Raw genomic sequence first — 13,848 nt, 5'->3', positions numbered from 1 at the left:
ATGTGGCAGATCTCAATAACCTTTCTCACCGTCCAAGGCAAAACGACTAAAAAGCACATGTGATGGTAGAATGTCAGCAATGTAACACAATACTGTGGACATGGCAGTCAGTGATGTGAAGCAATTAATGTAATGGACAAGAAAGAGCACCATCTTTGCGCTAATGACAATGTCTTGTATTACAGCTCAAATGCACAGGGTCACCACAGCTCCGATCATTACAAGGCTATAGGAAGATAGCTCGCTCCAAAAGGGGATACGCCGTAACTGGATAATGCGGGTGGAGAGAGCCAAGCATGGCGCCACTGGGCCAATGTTCCGTCCGGAGGTAATAATTCTGGCATGAGTGACACAGGGTCATTGAAATTGATGGAGATAGAGTGGGAAAAGTACATCATTTTAGGAAAATGGCATTCAAGACAAAAAGGAATAAGGATGTTGGGAAGATTCTGGAAGAACAAACTGGTAAATGGGAGACTGAGAGACAACACCCAATGTTCGAAAAGAAGTATGTTCAGCCTTTTGTTTTTTACTACCCTGTGTAATCAGAACCAGTTTGGTACAATTCTCCGAAATCCATATTGTGAAGAGTTGGGAAGCCTACGGTAAAGAACAACCACATTTGCACTGCACAGGCACCGGCTTGGATTGCTCAGCCCTCAGTTTTCCATGTTAAAATGCAGCTGTAAACTGAAAAAAATAAGCCACTGAAAAAATGAACCACGTTGTTTTGTCAGAAAGACACATACGTAAAAATGGCAACAATTGAGGAGGAGGAGGGACTTACGTACGGTATATATTTCTAGGCATGTGGCTGTTGAGGAGACTGATGACCGCAAGAAAATTGACTGCTGCTGCAAAGTGCAGACTCAGTACTATAATGCTACAGTGGAAGATTGTGGAAATGGAAATGGTGTGGTGTCCTATTTGTAGATGAAACTGTCGTGGAAATGAAAGAATCGCTCACGTGCGCATCTTCGAGGGAACTTTGGGTATGGTGTATGTCAGGGGTGGCCAACCAGTCAAGAGACGAAGAGCCAATTTCTTTTTACCGAGTTACTGCAAAGAGCCACATCACAACCTTCCTCGCGCACGCGTGTGCACACACACACGCACGCACATTTTTTTGGCCAAAGATCAACTTTTGAAGCGACCAACTTCTCATGAACGACCCGATCGCGCATGTGCAAGCATACACACACACACACACCTTTCACACACACCAGTGCACTCGCGCACATATGCACGCACATTACGATGAGCAACAGTCGGAACGGACCGAAAATGAATGAAAGCTCAAGATATAAACAAAGAAATCTTTTTTTTCCCCCACCTATTTCTTCCTCCCACCCCTGGCGGTCGACCTGGGACCAGTTCGCTGGCTCCCGGTCAATTCTGATCGACGTATTGGGCACCGCTGCCTTAAAATCAGAGGTAATTCGCTGACTAGCTTAGCACGTAGCACCGTTGTTTGCGCATGAGCGGTGATGCAGTCATCTGATTGGTTGCCCCCTATGTCAATCAAGTAACGGGATTGATGATAGGCTAACGGAGTACGTTCTGTGAAGTTGGTGCCTTGTTTGAATGGCATCGCCGCTGCCGAGGCGTTTTCGACGCTTGTCGTGTGAAAGCCCGAGAGTCGCATTGGACCAGCCGAAGAGCCGCATGCGGCTCGCGAGCCGCGGGTTGGCCACCCCTGGTGTATGTAATATTGATTGGTTGAAAAAGAATTTTTTTTTTCAGCCAAGGCACAAAACCGGTCATTGTGGATGTATTCCCGCATATTGTAATGTGTGTTCTTTTGAATATATTGGTAAAAACAAATGCCGTTTGAGGAATTACCATTCCCAATTGTTATTTTGTGGGCCGAAGTATAACACGTGGAAGCATTAGTAGATTAATATATTTAGCAAGTCCACGGGTGAGAGTAGGAATAAAGATGACACGAGAGAGCACGTGTTCAGACAGTAATGTAGCAATATGACATATTGTCTAATCGGTCTTTCTTGCTTTCACAAGCTGTCATCTGGGCCATCAAGACCTTTCGCTGCTCCCTCCCTCACTGACTGATTCCCTCTTTCAATTATTCTCACTTTATAAGCAGCACCGTCTATTTAGCTTCCAGAGACTCCAGTAAAATGAGAAAAAAAGGATTGCTTCTTCAGCTATGTTTACGATCATAAAACATTAACTGCAAATCTATATCTTAGACACTCTTGTCTAGGTAAACATATTTAGGGTGGTGTTAAGAACGAGAAAAGGGCATGCCTGCCATGCTGAAGACATTAATAATGGAGAGCCATAAATGATTTTTACATGCTGTCCCACTAATCATAAAGTATAGTGTTTGAATATTTACAGTGATGGAATGCTATTTTTAAATATAGAATAGACAGGGTTTGTCTGTTTGTGCGAGGATGCGTGAATATTTAGCTGTAATTCTTGATCAACTTTTGTTCAAAATGCTAACTGGGCTGAAACAAATTAGGTCCACTCCGGGCTGACAAGTCAATCAAAAACCTTCCCAAAGTACGAATAAGTAAAATCAACAAGTGTACAAATAGATGAAAATAGCAACCTCATTATGATTCCAACCTGAACAAAGTTTACCTTCCCCAGTGGTTGGAAATCTAAAAAGAACATCTCGGCTCCAATCTGCCTTAATCCACCCTCAGGCAAGAGTGACCCTAGCAACTGGAAGGAAGTAATCTGGAGAGGAAGGAGAGGGGGGAAAGTTGTTGAGGTAATGTGGTGCGCTGCCTCATCCTTTACTTAGCTGGCAATGCCTTCAGGGGAGACGTGTTATGAAGCAAACCTAATGAACATTATGAGGAAACCCTGGACAGTTAACATGCGCTACAAATAGTCTACTTCCGTCTTGATGTACACGTAGCCAAGGGTATATAGAATGCTTAAATTACACACATTATATGAGAATTGTATATGGTCCACGTCCATAATAATAATAGATGCACAAACAGCCTACATCATTGTGGCTGCTTACTCATTGAACGGAGGCAGAGACTACAAACTGAGGCAAAAAATATGTTTCCAAACCTGAGATACTTGACAAATTGCAGGGGAGTAACTGAGCCATGCATTGACCTCATTGACAGTGTCTGGCGTTGCTATTCTTTTTTTCTGCTTTTGATCCCATTTCTTGTGCACTTGACCAGTAAAGGAATAAACTGAGTTACAGCCAGTTAAATGATGCCAACATTTTTGTATTTACCCAAAGCCCACCAGTCATTATTACACTGAGATGAGCCATTTTACACTTCAGCCAAGTATAAATTCAGAGATGTACCCTGAAGAGGTGACTCAAAATTTAACAATCGTGAGAATTAGCAGTAGGAGACATTTCCACAAATTCCATAATAACGAGATCATTTGGAAAGTTTTAGCTTGAATAAACCATGCCCCCAAGTTTCCAAACTGGCATACTTTGTACAACTGTAGGAGTGGACCAAAGGTCCTCTGGCAGACCTCTAGCTAGAAATATTGCCTTCCAAAGCTAATGCCCTTAAATTGCACACACGGGTGCAGTTAAGCTTTGCTTGTTCCCTCAGTAGCTTACAACAGCAAATATGTCATTGGGAGAATAAACAACAATTACACTCTCTACGCCTCTAATTACATCATCTTATGTTACTATCACGAGCGAGGGGACATGTGATTAAAAGGCACAAACAAAAGCACAATGTATTAATGCATGAGTGTATCCGACAAATTAACCCCCCCCCAACCCCCCAAAAAAGGGGGTGCAAGGGAGGATAGCATGAGGAGACCCCTCGCGGATATTTGGGGGTCAACTACGACAGTAAAGGGCATTGTCTGTAATAGAGTGCTGCTGAAGCATTGAGGAGACTCAAAAAGGTAAGAAACCGAGCAACAGAAAAGAAATCATGGGAAGAGACCAAAAGATATAAAATTACATACAACTCTAAACCAATGTACCGGTACTCCAAAGGTAAAATGGCCCATTTCACTTTTCCATTACAATGAGAGTGGTTCCCCTCAACTCTGGGTGAACCGTGTCCATCAAGTGACTTGTTTTGTTTGCTGTAAAATGTCCACCCAACTTCAGCCCTTTTAGTGTCTTTGATGCTTTGAGCAAATGGAGATCACCATCATATCCTTTAGGCCCATCAATAAATAAACCTGACTCAAATAAACTGATAAATAAATAAAACGGAGGGGGGGGGGGCATAGCAAATTGGCATTAGTCGATGGGAGCATCTCATGCATTATCATGCTCAACTAGACGGGTGGGGTGCACCAGTGTAGTGTCGCCATAGTATTCAAATTTTTATTTTTTTTATCAACAATTCTGGATTTTGAACTTATCGCTCCCTATTTATGCTCACTAATGATTGTGCCTTTGTTATCTTCACCTTCTCATGTACAACCGTTTCTCCATTCATTAGCGCTATGCACCGTCATATCGCTGTCTTCTTGGTCTGATCTCTATTGAGTTCAAGTCGACTGTCATAATTACTTAGAAAGATAACAACACTGTGAATGAAGACACTCAGGGGAGCTTTTTAGAACTATGTGAAATGTACAAAGAAAACAAGCTCTTTGGACAAAATGAATAATTTGACCAAATGTCAAAAACAAATATGCCTCTCAAATGTAGAGTTCAGATCGCACGCCTGAAGTGCATATACGATGCAACTCATCTTCACAAGACATATTTTGGTCATAGACAGCTGTTTCGTTGTTTTTATCTTTCATTGCAAACTGCAGTTAAATATTTTAAAACCTATATATGAATGTTAAGAAAGTTAAAATGTGAAACAAATGTTAGTTGCCCTGCAATAGATTTTTGCTTGTTGCATTAAAATAGTTTCAAAGCTGATTGAAACAGAGTGTGAGAGTTGTGTGTTAGAGTTCAGTGGTCCACTCTACTTTGTCTGGGTTTTTTAAATGTATATATTTATTTCCCCCCCTTTGGCTGGATACGCATTTTTTGTTCGCGGATGTCCAAAGAAACCCTTTCCTCAGGGCTATGCTTTGTCGGTTGGGTTTGTTTTCCTATACAGTTCTCTTAGTTTTTATTGACTTGAAGCTAATTGAAGAAAAATCGAACAATATAAAAATATGTATTAAAAAATGGGTTGAGACCGTGCAATTTTCCATTTACCTTCCCGTCATTATGTTTTTACAAGATTGGGCGGCTGAAATGTTTTCTAAAGCTTTGAGCAGAGCTGTTCAGTCTTCATGATATTTATGTTGCCTTCAATTTAGAGGACACATTTTTCAATTACACAGTATTCACTTCCATATAAAAGACCATTATTCAGGCTTACTGTAAACCCCGACAATCATGCAACACCACTATGTTGCCATCGAGTTCTAGTGTCTTCACCTCCAAGCTAAAAGCATGACATACAATATTATTTCTTTGATATCTTTGTTCCCCGCATCCCTGTTTCAAATGTATAACCTGAATTGATCACTCTTTGACGTGTGGTCTCTTTATTGGCATCTATGGGTATTAACACTATCACTCATCTCTTGATTTGCTGTTAGTAGACTTTAAAGCCCAGGAAGTCAAATTAAGTCCTCCTCATTGCAGTCGACAGACTGTATTGATAGTGTCGCATTCTTCAAAATGCAAACGTCAATCTAGACGTTTTATCGAAAATGGATTAATAACAGTCATGTCGCCTGGAGAGAGGTGAAAAGAAAGCGGGGGGGGGGGGGGCAACAAAAAAACAAAGGTCTGAAGCAAGAAGAAGACATCTTTGATTGTGTTTCCTATTGTGAGCAGAACAAACAGGCGTCCAACACTGACGCACATTTGCACTTTTCTCCATCTGATCATCAGCTGGCCCTGCTGTATTTCTAATGAGCAATGCATGACGTATAATTCACCCAAAGTAACTTGTTCATCCTTCAACACTAAGTACGATAGCTCAGGCTGTATTACGTTATATGAGGGCTATTTTTCAGTGAGTGGGATGATCTTGCTGCCGGCCCCTTTATTGGGCATTTCCTCGGCTTTAAACACTGCAAATTTATAGCTCTAATAGGAATTCATCTCAGAATGAACCACATCAAGCCCATTGTGTGGATGTGCCCCGGGTAAAAATAAGATAAAACCCGCCATTATGGAATCTCCAAAGCATATTTGCCCTCCGAAATTGATCCACTATTGGCAATTTACACTTAGGGTGACCTTTCATAACTGCCCCCCCCCACACTCGCGAGGCAATATTGTTCGGAGACTAAGCAAGAAGAAGAAGAAAAAAAAGACCCGCTGAATAGACTCCAGGATATTACTGGATCTTATAAGCTAGGAGAGGCTAGTTCATTGACGGCTCAATAAGCACTTGGGTCGCAGTAGCTTTTGCATCAATGATCCGCTTGGTGGCCGAACAGAATTATTGTTTATTCAGCTCTGCCAAGGAGATTGTTTGTTGTACAATTTCGGGCTGGCGTGCAGGTTTAGGAAGAGCCAAGATTTTACTGCTTGGGAGAAATAAGAATAATCTGTTAAGAATAATTTTCTTAACTTTGTTACTTTGCTTGAGCATTTTCCATCATGGTTCTTAACTTCTGCATGAAGAAGAATGACCAAAATGTTTACATTCTGTGCCCATTAGGTGTATATACAGTATGAAGGTAACATTGAGCATATGTAATCATCTTCTCCCAGGAAATGCCCACGTTTTTGGGTCTGAATATTAATAAATAAATAAAAAGTGCCCAGGTGGAATTTCATGACTCCAGTCTGCATTCCTGCTTCTAATTGTAGTCCTTGTCCTGGTTTCGTGCAGAGCCTGACTGTAATGCCATTGGTTGAATTTTCAGTCACTGTTTATGTAGTCGAGCGGCCCGGCGGTCCAGTGGTTAGCGCGTCGACCTCACAGTACAGAGGTACCAGGTTCGATTCCAGTTCCGGCCTCCCTATGTGGAGTTTGCATGTTCTCCCCGGTCCTGCGTGGGCTTTCTCCGGGTCCTCCGGTTTCCTCCCACATTCCAAAAACATGCATGGCAGGCTGATTGAACACTCCGAATTGTCCCTAGGTGTGAGTGTGAGCGTGGATGTTTGTTCGTCTCTGTGTGCCCTGCGATTGGCTGGCAACCAATTCAGGGTGTCCCCCGCCTACTGCCCGAAGAGAGGTGGGATAGGCTCCAGCACTCCCCGCGACCCTTGTGAGGATAAGCGGATCGGAAGATGAATGTATGAATTTTTATGCAGTCATACATGCATGTCAATTATTACAAATGATGACAGAGGTTGTGGGTTCAATTTTGGGCGCTGGCTTTCCTGTGTGAAGTTTTCATGTTCTATTATCTAGTATTGGAAAAAAAAACATGCGTGGTAGGTTGATTGAATGCTCTAAAATTGTCCAAAGGTGTGATTGTGAGAGAGAATGGTTGTTTATGTGCCCTGCTTGGCTGGCGAGTAGTTCAGGGTGTACCTCGCCAACCGCTCAAAGCCGGCTGGGATAGGCTCCAGCACACCCGCAATCATTGTGGGGATAAGTGGCTCAGATAATTGATGGATGGATGGATGGGTAGTTATTACATATTTGCAGTCGCTGATGTGTTAATGATGATGGTATTTTTATTTTTATCACGATTATGACTATTATACATCTGCATCGATTAATGCAAGATTTGCTCGCTAAAGGTCATTTATTAGTTATGCCCAGCAATCCACAACAAATATGCTATAGTCTACAATTGGATGTTGAATAATACTGCATGAGTCACTGGTGGTGCAGTGGTACACTCACCTGATTTCTGAGCGGGCAGCGTGGGATGGTGTGGATGTCAGTGCAAATGGTTTGTCTATGTATGTGCCCTGCGACTGACTGGCGACCAGTTCAGAGTGTAGTCTGCCTTCCACTCAAAGTCAGCTGGGATAGGCTCCAGCAACTCCCCGCAACCATGTTCACGATAAGCGGTCTTGAAAATGGAGGGAAGGATGGATAACACATTGCTCGAACTATTATGATAAAGAAGCAAAATAATTTCCAAGATCAGGTGTAGGTAAGTGTCTTTTGGAGGTCAAAAGCATGGTGTACATGCTTTTCTACGCCCGAGGGCATCACCTCTTGAAAGTAGTGGCACAGAAGTGTGCATATCTGCCTTACCTTTCCTTATCTACGGGAAACAGGTGATAGATTTCAAACAGCACCACTTTGCTCTCATCTTGCATTTTAATATCTCAAATCTGCTAAAGCCATCCAAGCAAAAGTCTGAGGCACAAATCCTGCGGGCCTCTTCGTCTGAAATCACGTTAGCTCCACTTCCTGCTGGATTGCCTCCAGGGCCGCTTCGATGAATAGCATCTATTAACATCAGGAGTGCACACCCGGAGGAGGCCTTAGCTCTCAACTTTGAAATATCAAACGGAAACGGTCATATGTGCTTGAGAATGTGAGTGGGAAGCACTGTTTTGAGTGGAACGGCCAGAGAAGTTGCAAAAGAGTAGAGAGGAACGCGCTGCGTCCAAATGAACCCCGAAAGTATAAGTTACTTTCATGTATTTTAGGGAATGAGGATTTAAAAAAAGTCAGACCGCTGCAAAATGCCTTGCAATATGAGGGTCATTTGGAAAACAAACACGACAATAATATGCAGTGAAATATTATTTCTGGCAAAAATGACGTTGGGGGATAAAGCACAACAATGGGGTGTTTACCATCGCCAGCAGCTTTTCCATCTGATGCCTCCCTTGGGCCTCTTCGTTTTGCCTCTTTGCAGATTCATCCACTTTAGCTTCTTTAAAATTTCATGAAATAAATGAGGTAATTTCATCTTCATTAAACATACAGAGGGGCGAGGGTGGGGTGTGGGGGGGGGGGGGGTGCTCTCTGATATGACCCTTTGAATTAAACGGAGGGGTTTCAAAAGATTAGAACGGTGGGCTGAAGCTCCATGACTTGAGTAAGCATGATATGGCTACATGTATATTTTTAAGGAGAGTCTGAATTATACCCGCCTACACTTCAATGTCAAATGAGTCATTGAGAGGCTTACTATGCAGAAGTGACAATGGAACTTTTGATAGACTGACCCATGAAGGTGAAGCGGGATAACAGCACCAGAAAGCAATGTAGACTGAAGCCCTGGTTTGGGAATGTAATGACGTTGAAAAGACAGTAAATATATAAGATTGTCAGGCCTCTCTTTGAAATCCGATAGATGTGTCTTTTGGGATGCCCCTCGCTATGAACGACCCACTGAGTCTGTGGCTTTCATCCCTGACCGAAAATCGATGGAGCAGGATGTATGAGGGGCTTGTGTTTTAAATCTGCCAATCTTCTGCCAGATACCTGGGTAACTGTCTTCGCACGGAGAGAACCAAGGAAATAGAAAATGAGCAGCCTAACTGTAGCTTGATTTTCTTTTTCAAATATACACATATGCTCATTCGTCTTAGGCCAACTCGATTCAATATCGCACTGTATTTAATGCATTATCTTGCAGAAATTCCCCAAGACTCCATCAGTCCTCCCATTTTTCGGAGCTGAAATAGGACTGTCTGGTGTAATTGTGTAACACAAGCACGGAGACTTTGGGGTTAGCTTTTCCATCTCATACAAAGTGGAGACAAGGAAATGGGAAATGCTTGTAGAATTGGGCATAATTGTGACTGGCAGCAACAAGAATTGCGCTGAGCCTGACACCGGAGGTAGTCTGCTGGAGGGGAGTTCAGCCCGAAAGACGACAGGGAGACACTCGCTGGTTTGAAATCAACTTACGTTGACGCAAGTTAGAGAGACTCTCGGCTTGAGGGGGCTGCTGAAGAGGACGCAAAGTTAATCAAGCTTTAAAAGCATCAGATGACAATAGCTGTGACAAGTAGGAGGGGATACATTTGGTACACTGAATCAACCGCTTCGCTTCCTTCAGTAGTATACTACTGAATTTCCCCATTCAGAGTGAAACATATTGCCTCAAACGCTGCAATGCCCAACCATACGCTGACGTGAACCCATCTCAGGATGCAACTCCTTGAATATTTGTGTTTGTTTCTATGCCAAATTCAGGAAATATTAACCTTAACTTTCATCCTAACTGCTAACACCAAGCAAAATTTAAACTAGTTGAGCTCAGGAGCAGAACTAAATGGGCTTTCACTTGTATAGCACTTTTCTAACTTAGCTACTCAAAGCGCTTTCACACCTCATTCCTCATTTACCTTTGGATGACATAGCATCAGGGGCAACTGTGTATCTGCTCAAGGACGCTTCAACATGTTCACAAGCATTGAGGACCGAACACGCAACCTTCAGGCTGGGAGACGACCCCTCTACCACTGATCCATGCCGCCGCTGTGATCTTGGGTGATCCTACTCACTCGAAAAGTATCACAACTGCACTGAAAAGCAAGCAGTTCACAGCCCAAAAGGACACTCACTCCACAGGTAGGCTCATCCCACCCAATTTACAATTGTTTTCTAACCACCAATGGTCACGCTCCATTGGCGCTAAGAGGTCGACGCCATTTGCAAACAGAAACTAGAAAGCTGGCCAGCCCTCGGGATTCCCTTCATTCAAGTCAAAACATCAAAGTGGACCCTCGGTGTCCCATGAGATTCCACTCATACAATACAGTAAATGAGAAAGGGCCTCAGCTCTGTGAAGGTTTTGAATACCCAGGCGATAAGGGCTTCTTATGAATGTTATGATTGCCTGTTCGATGTTCTGTGGAGTTTGATTGAACAAACATACATCTTAGCTCTATCTTGTAACGCATGGTTGGGGCCTTCTGCACAGAAGCAAACTCCCAACAGTTGGGAATATAAAGTACAGTATGTTCACAGCAAAGGTTCAATATCGTTCACTTCCCAAGGCCCCTCAAGTCATGAAAAAATGAATTCGACTAATTAGAAAAGTGTTTGTTCAGAGCTGCTGAATGCAATTTAGACCTCAGGAAATTTTAGATGCACATGCGTTCATACAAATATGCACTTTTTCAGACACCTTTCAAGATACAAAGAAAATGATGCAGCACTTGCCTAGGTTGTTGACAGAATAAAACTGAAAATGAAAGTCATTAATACGCTGAAGGTTACATACACAACACAGAAAAGTGCTGTTCCAACACAGGTATTAAGGAAAGTTAATTTGTGAATTAGGTTTTTTCAAAGTTTGGCATGAAAAATCAAAATACCACAAGTGACGATGCTGGGGCTGTTAGGAGCATGACGTGATGACTTGAGCTGCTCTACAAAGCAGAAAAAAATGCTGTGATGGAGGCTTTTCGGTGTCATTCTTTGGCAAACACATAAATCCAGCATTTTAACATTAGCCTTTGCAAAGCAACGCAAAACAGCTCAGCAGAGGCCTCTGGGTGTTGGAGAGCAGCTCGGCAAAAAGGAAGGTGGGAGTTATGCAGCCAGGATTAAAGCAGGGTGTGTGTGTGTGTGTGTGTGTGTGTGTATATATATATATATATATATATATATATATATATAAATAAAAAGGGACTTAAAAACACACACCTAGGGTTCTGTACCCATAGCTAGCAGTTGGCCACCGAGAGCCCGGACTGGAAGGACTTTGGTCACCTGGAAACATGTTGTAGATGCAGAGGAGGGGAAGAAAAGACATCAGAGTGAAAGATGGAAAGGCGGGATGCATGCGTAAGAAAAGAGAAAACGGCATTAGAGATGTGTTTTGTCATGAAAGAAACTCCCTAAAACAATTTGCGGAAGTGATCAAATGTCATGACAATGATTCAAAACCCAGAGAAAGAAAGATGGAATTTAAGCGGTGTAAGTAAGAGTAAAACATACTGTATTTCCTCAAATTGTGGCTTCCACGGTACTAAACGCTATTCACCACCAAGATAATGTGAATAGATAGACATGCTTTTTGACCCCAGGTGGTACCACTGTAGTTAATTCTTAGATATAGCTAATACATCCAGATGTGACATCTGCAAAGTTTGTAGGTTCATGAAAAACAAAACAAAACAACACGGTTATTTGCAAACTACAAACCATTTCAACAGTGACCGTAACACAATTAGGGATTAAAGTAGATTTTTCTATTAAAAATGCATTTTACAAATAAGGATCTCCCTCTTAAAAAAATGACTTGATACCGGTACATAAAAACACTGGAAGGCCACTATGTGTGAAAATACGGTTGGTTTTACTTTATACTGTCATAGAATTGAAACGAGGGAATGCATACATTCACTTGCACTAAAAAGCTGTCGCATGGTAAACAAAACAACAATAACTTGAGGAATATTAACCCAGGAATTGACATATTATGAAAAAAAAGGTCCAAAGAATCAAGTGAGTATAGACATGTGATTGGAAACCTTTAAAATCAAATTGAGGGAAGGTTATGTGCATATAATTCAGAATGGTCACACATTTTCTATATGCTCATCATCAGCACTGACCAATGACCATGGCCAATATCATGGTCAAAGATAAACAATCTTTGAAGCGTCATCATAGATTTTTTCCCCCCGGCCAGTTGCAAGGTGTGCAACTGAAATTTCACCATTGATATCGAACATAAAGCAAACACAATTAATGAGGGTCAATATAAGTAGAAAGTTCAACACAAATGATGAAAACCCCTTAAAAAAAGTAAGATAATCCCTTCTGCCAATCCCATTTTGGCAGAAGGGATTATTTTGTTACCACGGTGCACAAAGTCATCTTCTGTCAAACTACAGGCAGCCTGGCAACACAGTAATGAGTGTTTTATTATCTGCAAAGGGACAAGACATTGCTAATGAAATACACTGGCCCTCATGTGTACTTGTTTCTACGACACATGTTTGCTTGAAGATGTGTCTTTATACATGAATCAATACCTGTATCCACAACACCAAGGGGGTACAAGCGATCGGCAGATTCAGAATCGGATCATTTTCAAATTAGCCTCTGTTATCTGCCATTTTCTTGTTACGTGATGAAATTGAAAGTGTGCGAACAAGCAAACTTCCCGTTGCTACAAATCCAAAGCCAACTGTTTTGTTCTGTCTTACCATTGCGCGGCGTTCGTTTTCGCCGATCACGGAAGGCTTCTCCCGACTGCAGAGCTTCCATCAGGCTGTCCATCACTCCAGTTTCATCTCCCTCTGTTGGAGAACACACAATAAGCAAGAATGTAAATACTACTGTGTATTTAGGATGAGTGTGTACCAGTGGCGGATGCTGATCTGTCAAGGAGGGGAAGCTCATTTTTGGCCGACATCATAAAATGTGTCAGTTTATTTATACGTGAATTCTACTCTCCATTCCTTTTCAAGAAAATTATCTGTGACCCTGTCATACCAACAAGACGTCTTTCCAGGGACTTAACTAGTGTCCTACAACTACAGCAACTACAATAAAACCCACCAGAAATAAAAGATTAATTTGTCGCTAGTCGTTTTCAACAAAGAGAGTGTTGCTAAGATGATTAGAAGAAGTCTCCAGTTCAATTTAGAACAGAATGAGAATTGAAAGATGCTCCCACGGATGCCTACACCAAAAGATCGTTGATTGGCTCATTTCGCTGTCAATCAAAAAGAGATTCAGCCTCAGACAGAGCATCCAGTCATCATGCAGAAAAGCTCAGCGTCCTGGGCCAGCCGATACACGCCCACTGTCCATAGACTCCCAGAGACGCTGAGCGTCCGGTGGGCGGGACAAAACCAGCATTTATCCAATGACTCGTCTCGTTTCAATGCATTGGGGCAACCTACACTGAACTCGAGACGCCCAGCGTCCATGCTGTAGATGCTCAGCGTCCACACAGTTTAAAGCACAGTGAAGCTGCGGGAATGAATGAGAAGAGAGTCGTGTCATAACCAGTCTTAAGAAGCTGATTCAGAACAAAAATTGAGCGCGTTGTAGCGCATATACGTGC

General features: G+C 42.3%; 1 protein-coding gene across 4 annotated transcripts in view; it reads right to left on the bottom strand.

The window, feature by feature from the left end:
• diaph2 (diaphanous-related formin 2) overlaps positions 1-13,848 on the bottom strand; it is a 397,003-nt gene that overhangs the window by 47,501 nt on the left and 335,654 nt on the right. For 2 of the 4 annotated variants that reach the window (XM_086133318.1, XM_086133344.1), the window contains 2 exons: positions 12,983-13,075; positions 11,472-11,537 (listed from right to left, as the gene is read on the bottom strand). In XM_086133318.1, the coding sequence (XP_085989444.1) occupies positions 11,472-11,537; positions 12,983-13,075 (159 nt within the window). The remainder of the gene's footprint in view (positions 1-11,471; positions 11,538-12,982; positions 13,076-13,848) is intronic. The other 2 variants (XM_086133327.1, XM_086133335.1) reach the window with 1 other exon arrangement.

The sequence above is a fragment of the Hippocampus guttulatus genome, chromosome 2, assembly GCF_054856545.1.
Source record: "Hippocampus guttulatus isolate MCC_2025c chromosome 2, RoL_Hgut_1.0, whole genome shotgun sequence".
Taxonomy (NCBI): Eukaryota; Metazoa; Chordata; class Actinopteri; order Syngnathiformes; family Syngnathidae; genus Hippocampus; species Hippocampus guttulatus.
This window is presented reverse-complemented; position numbering and strand designations above follow the sequence as displayed.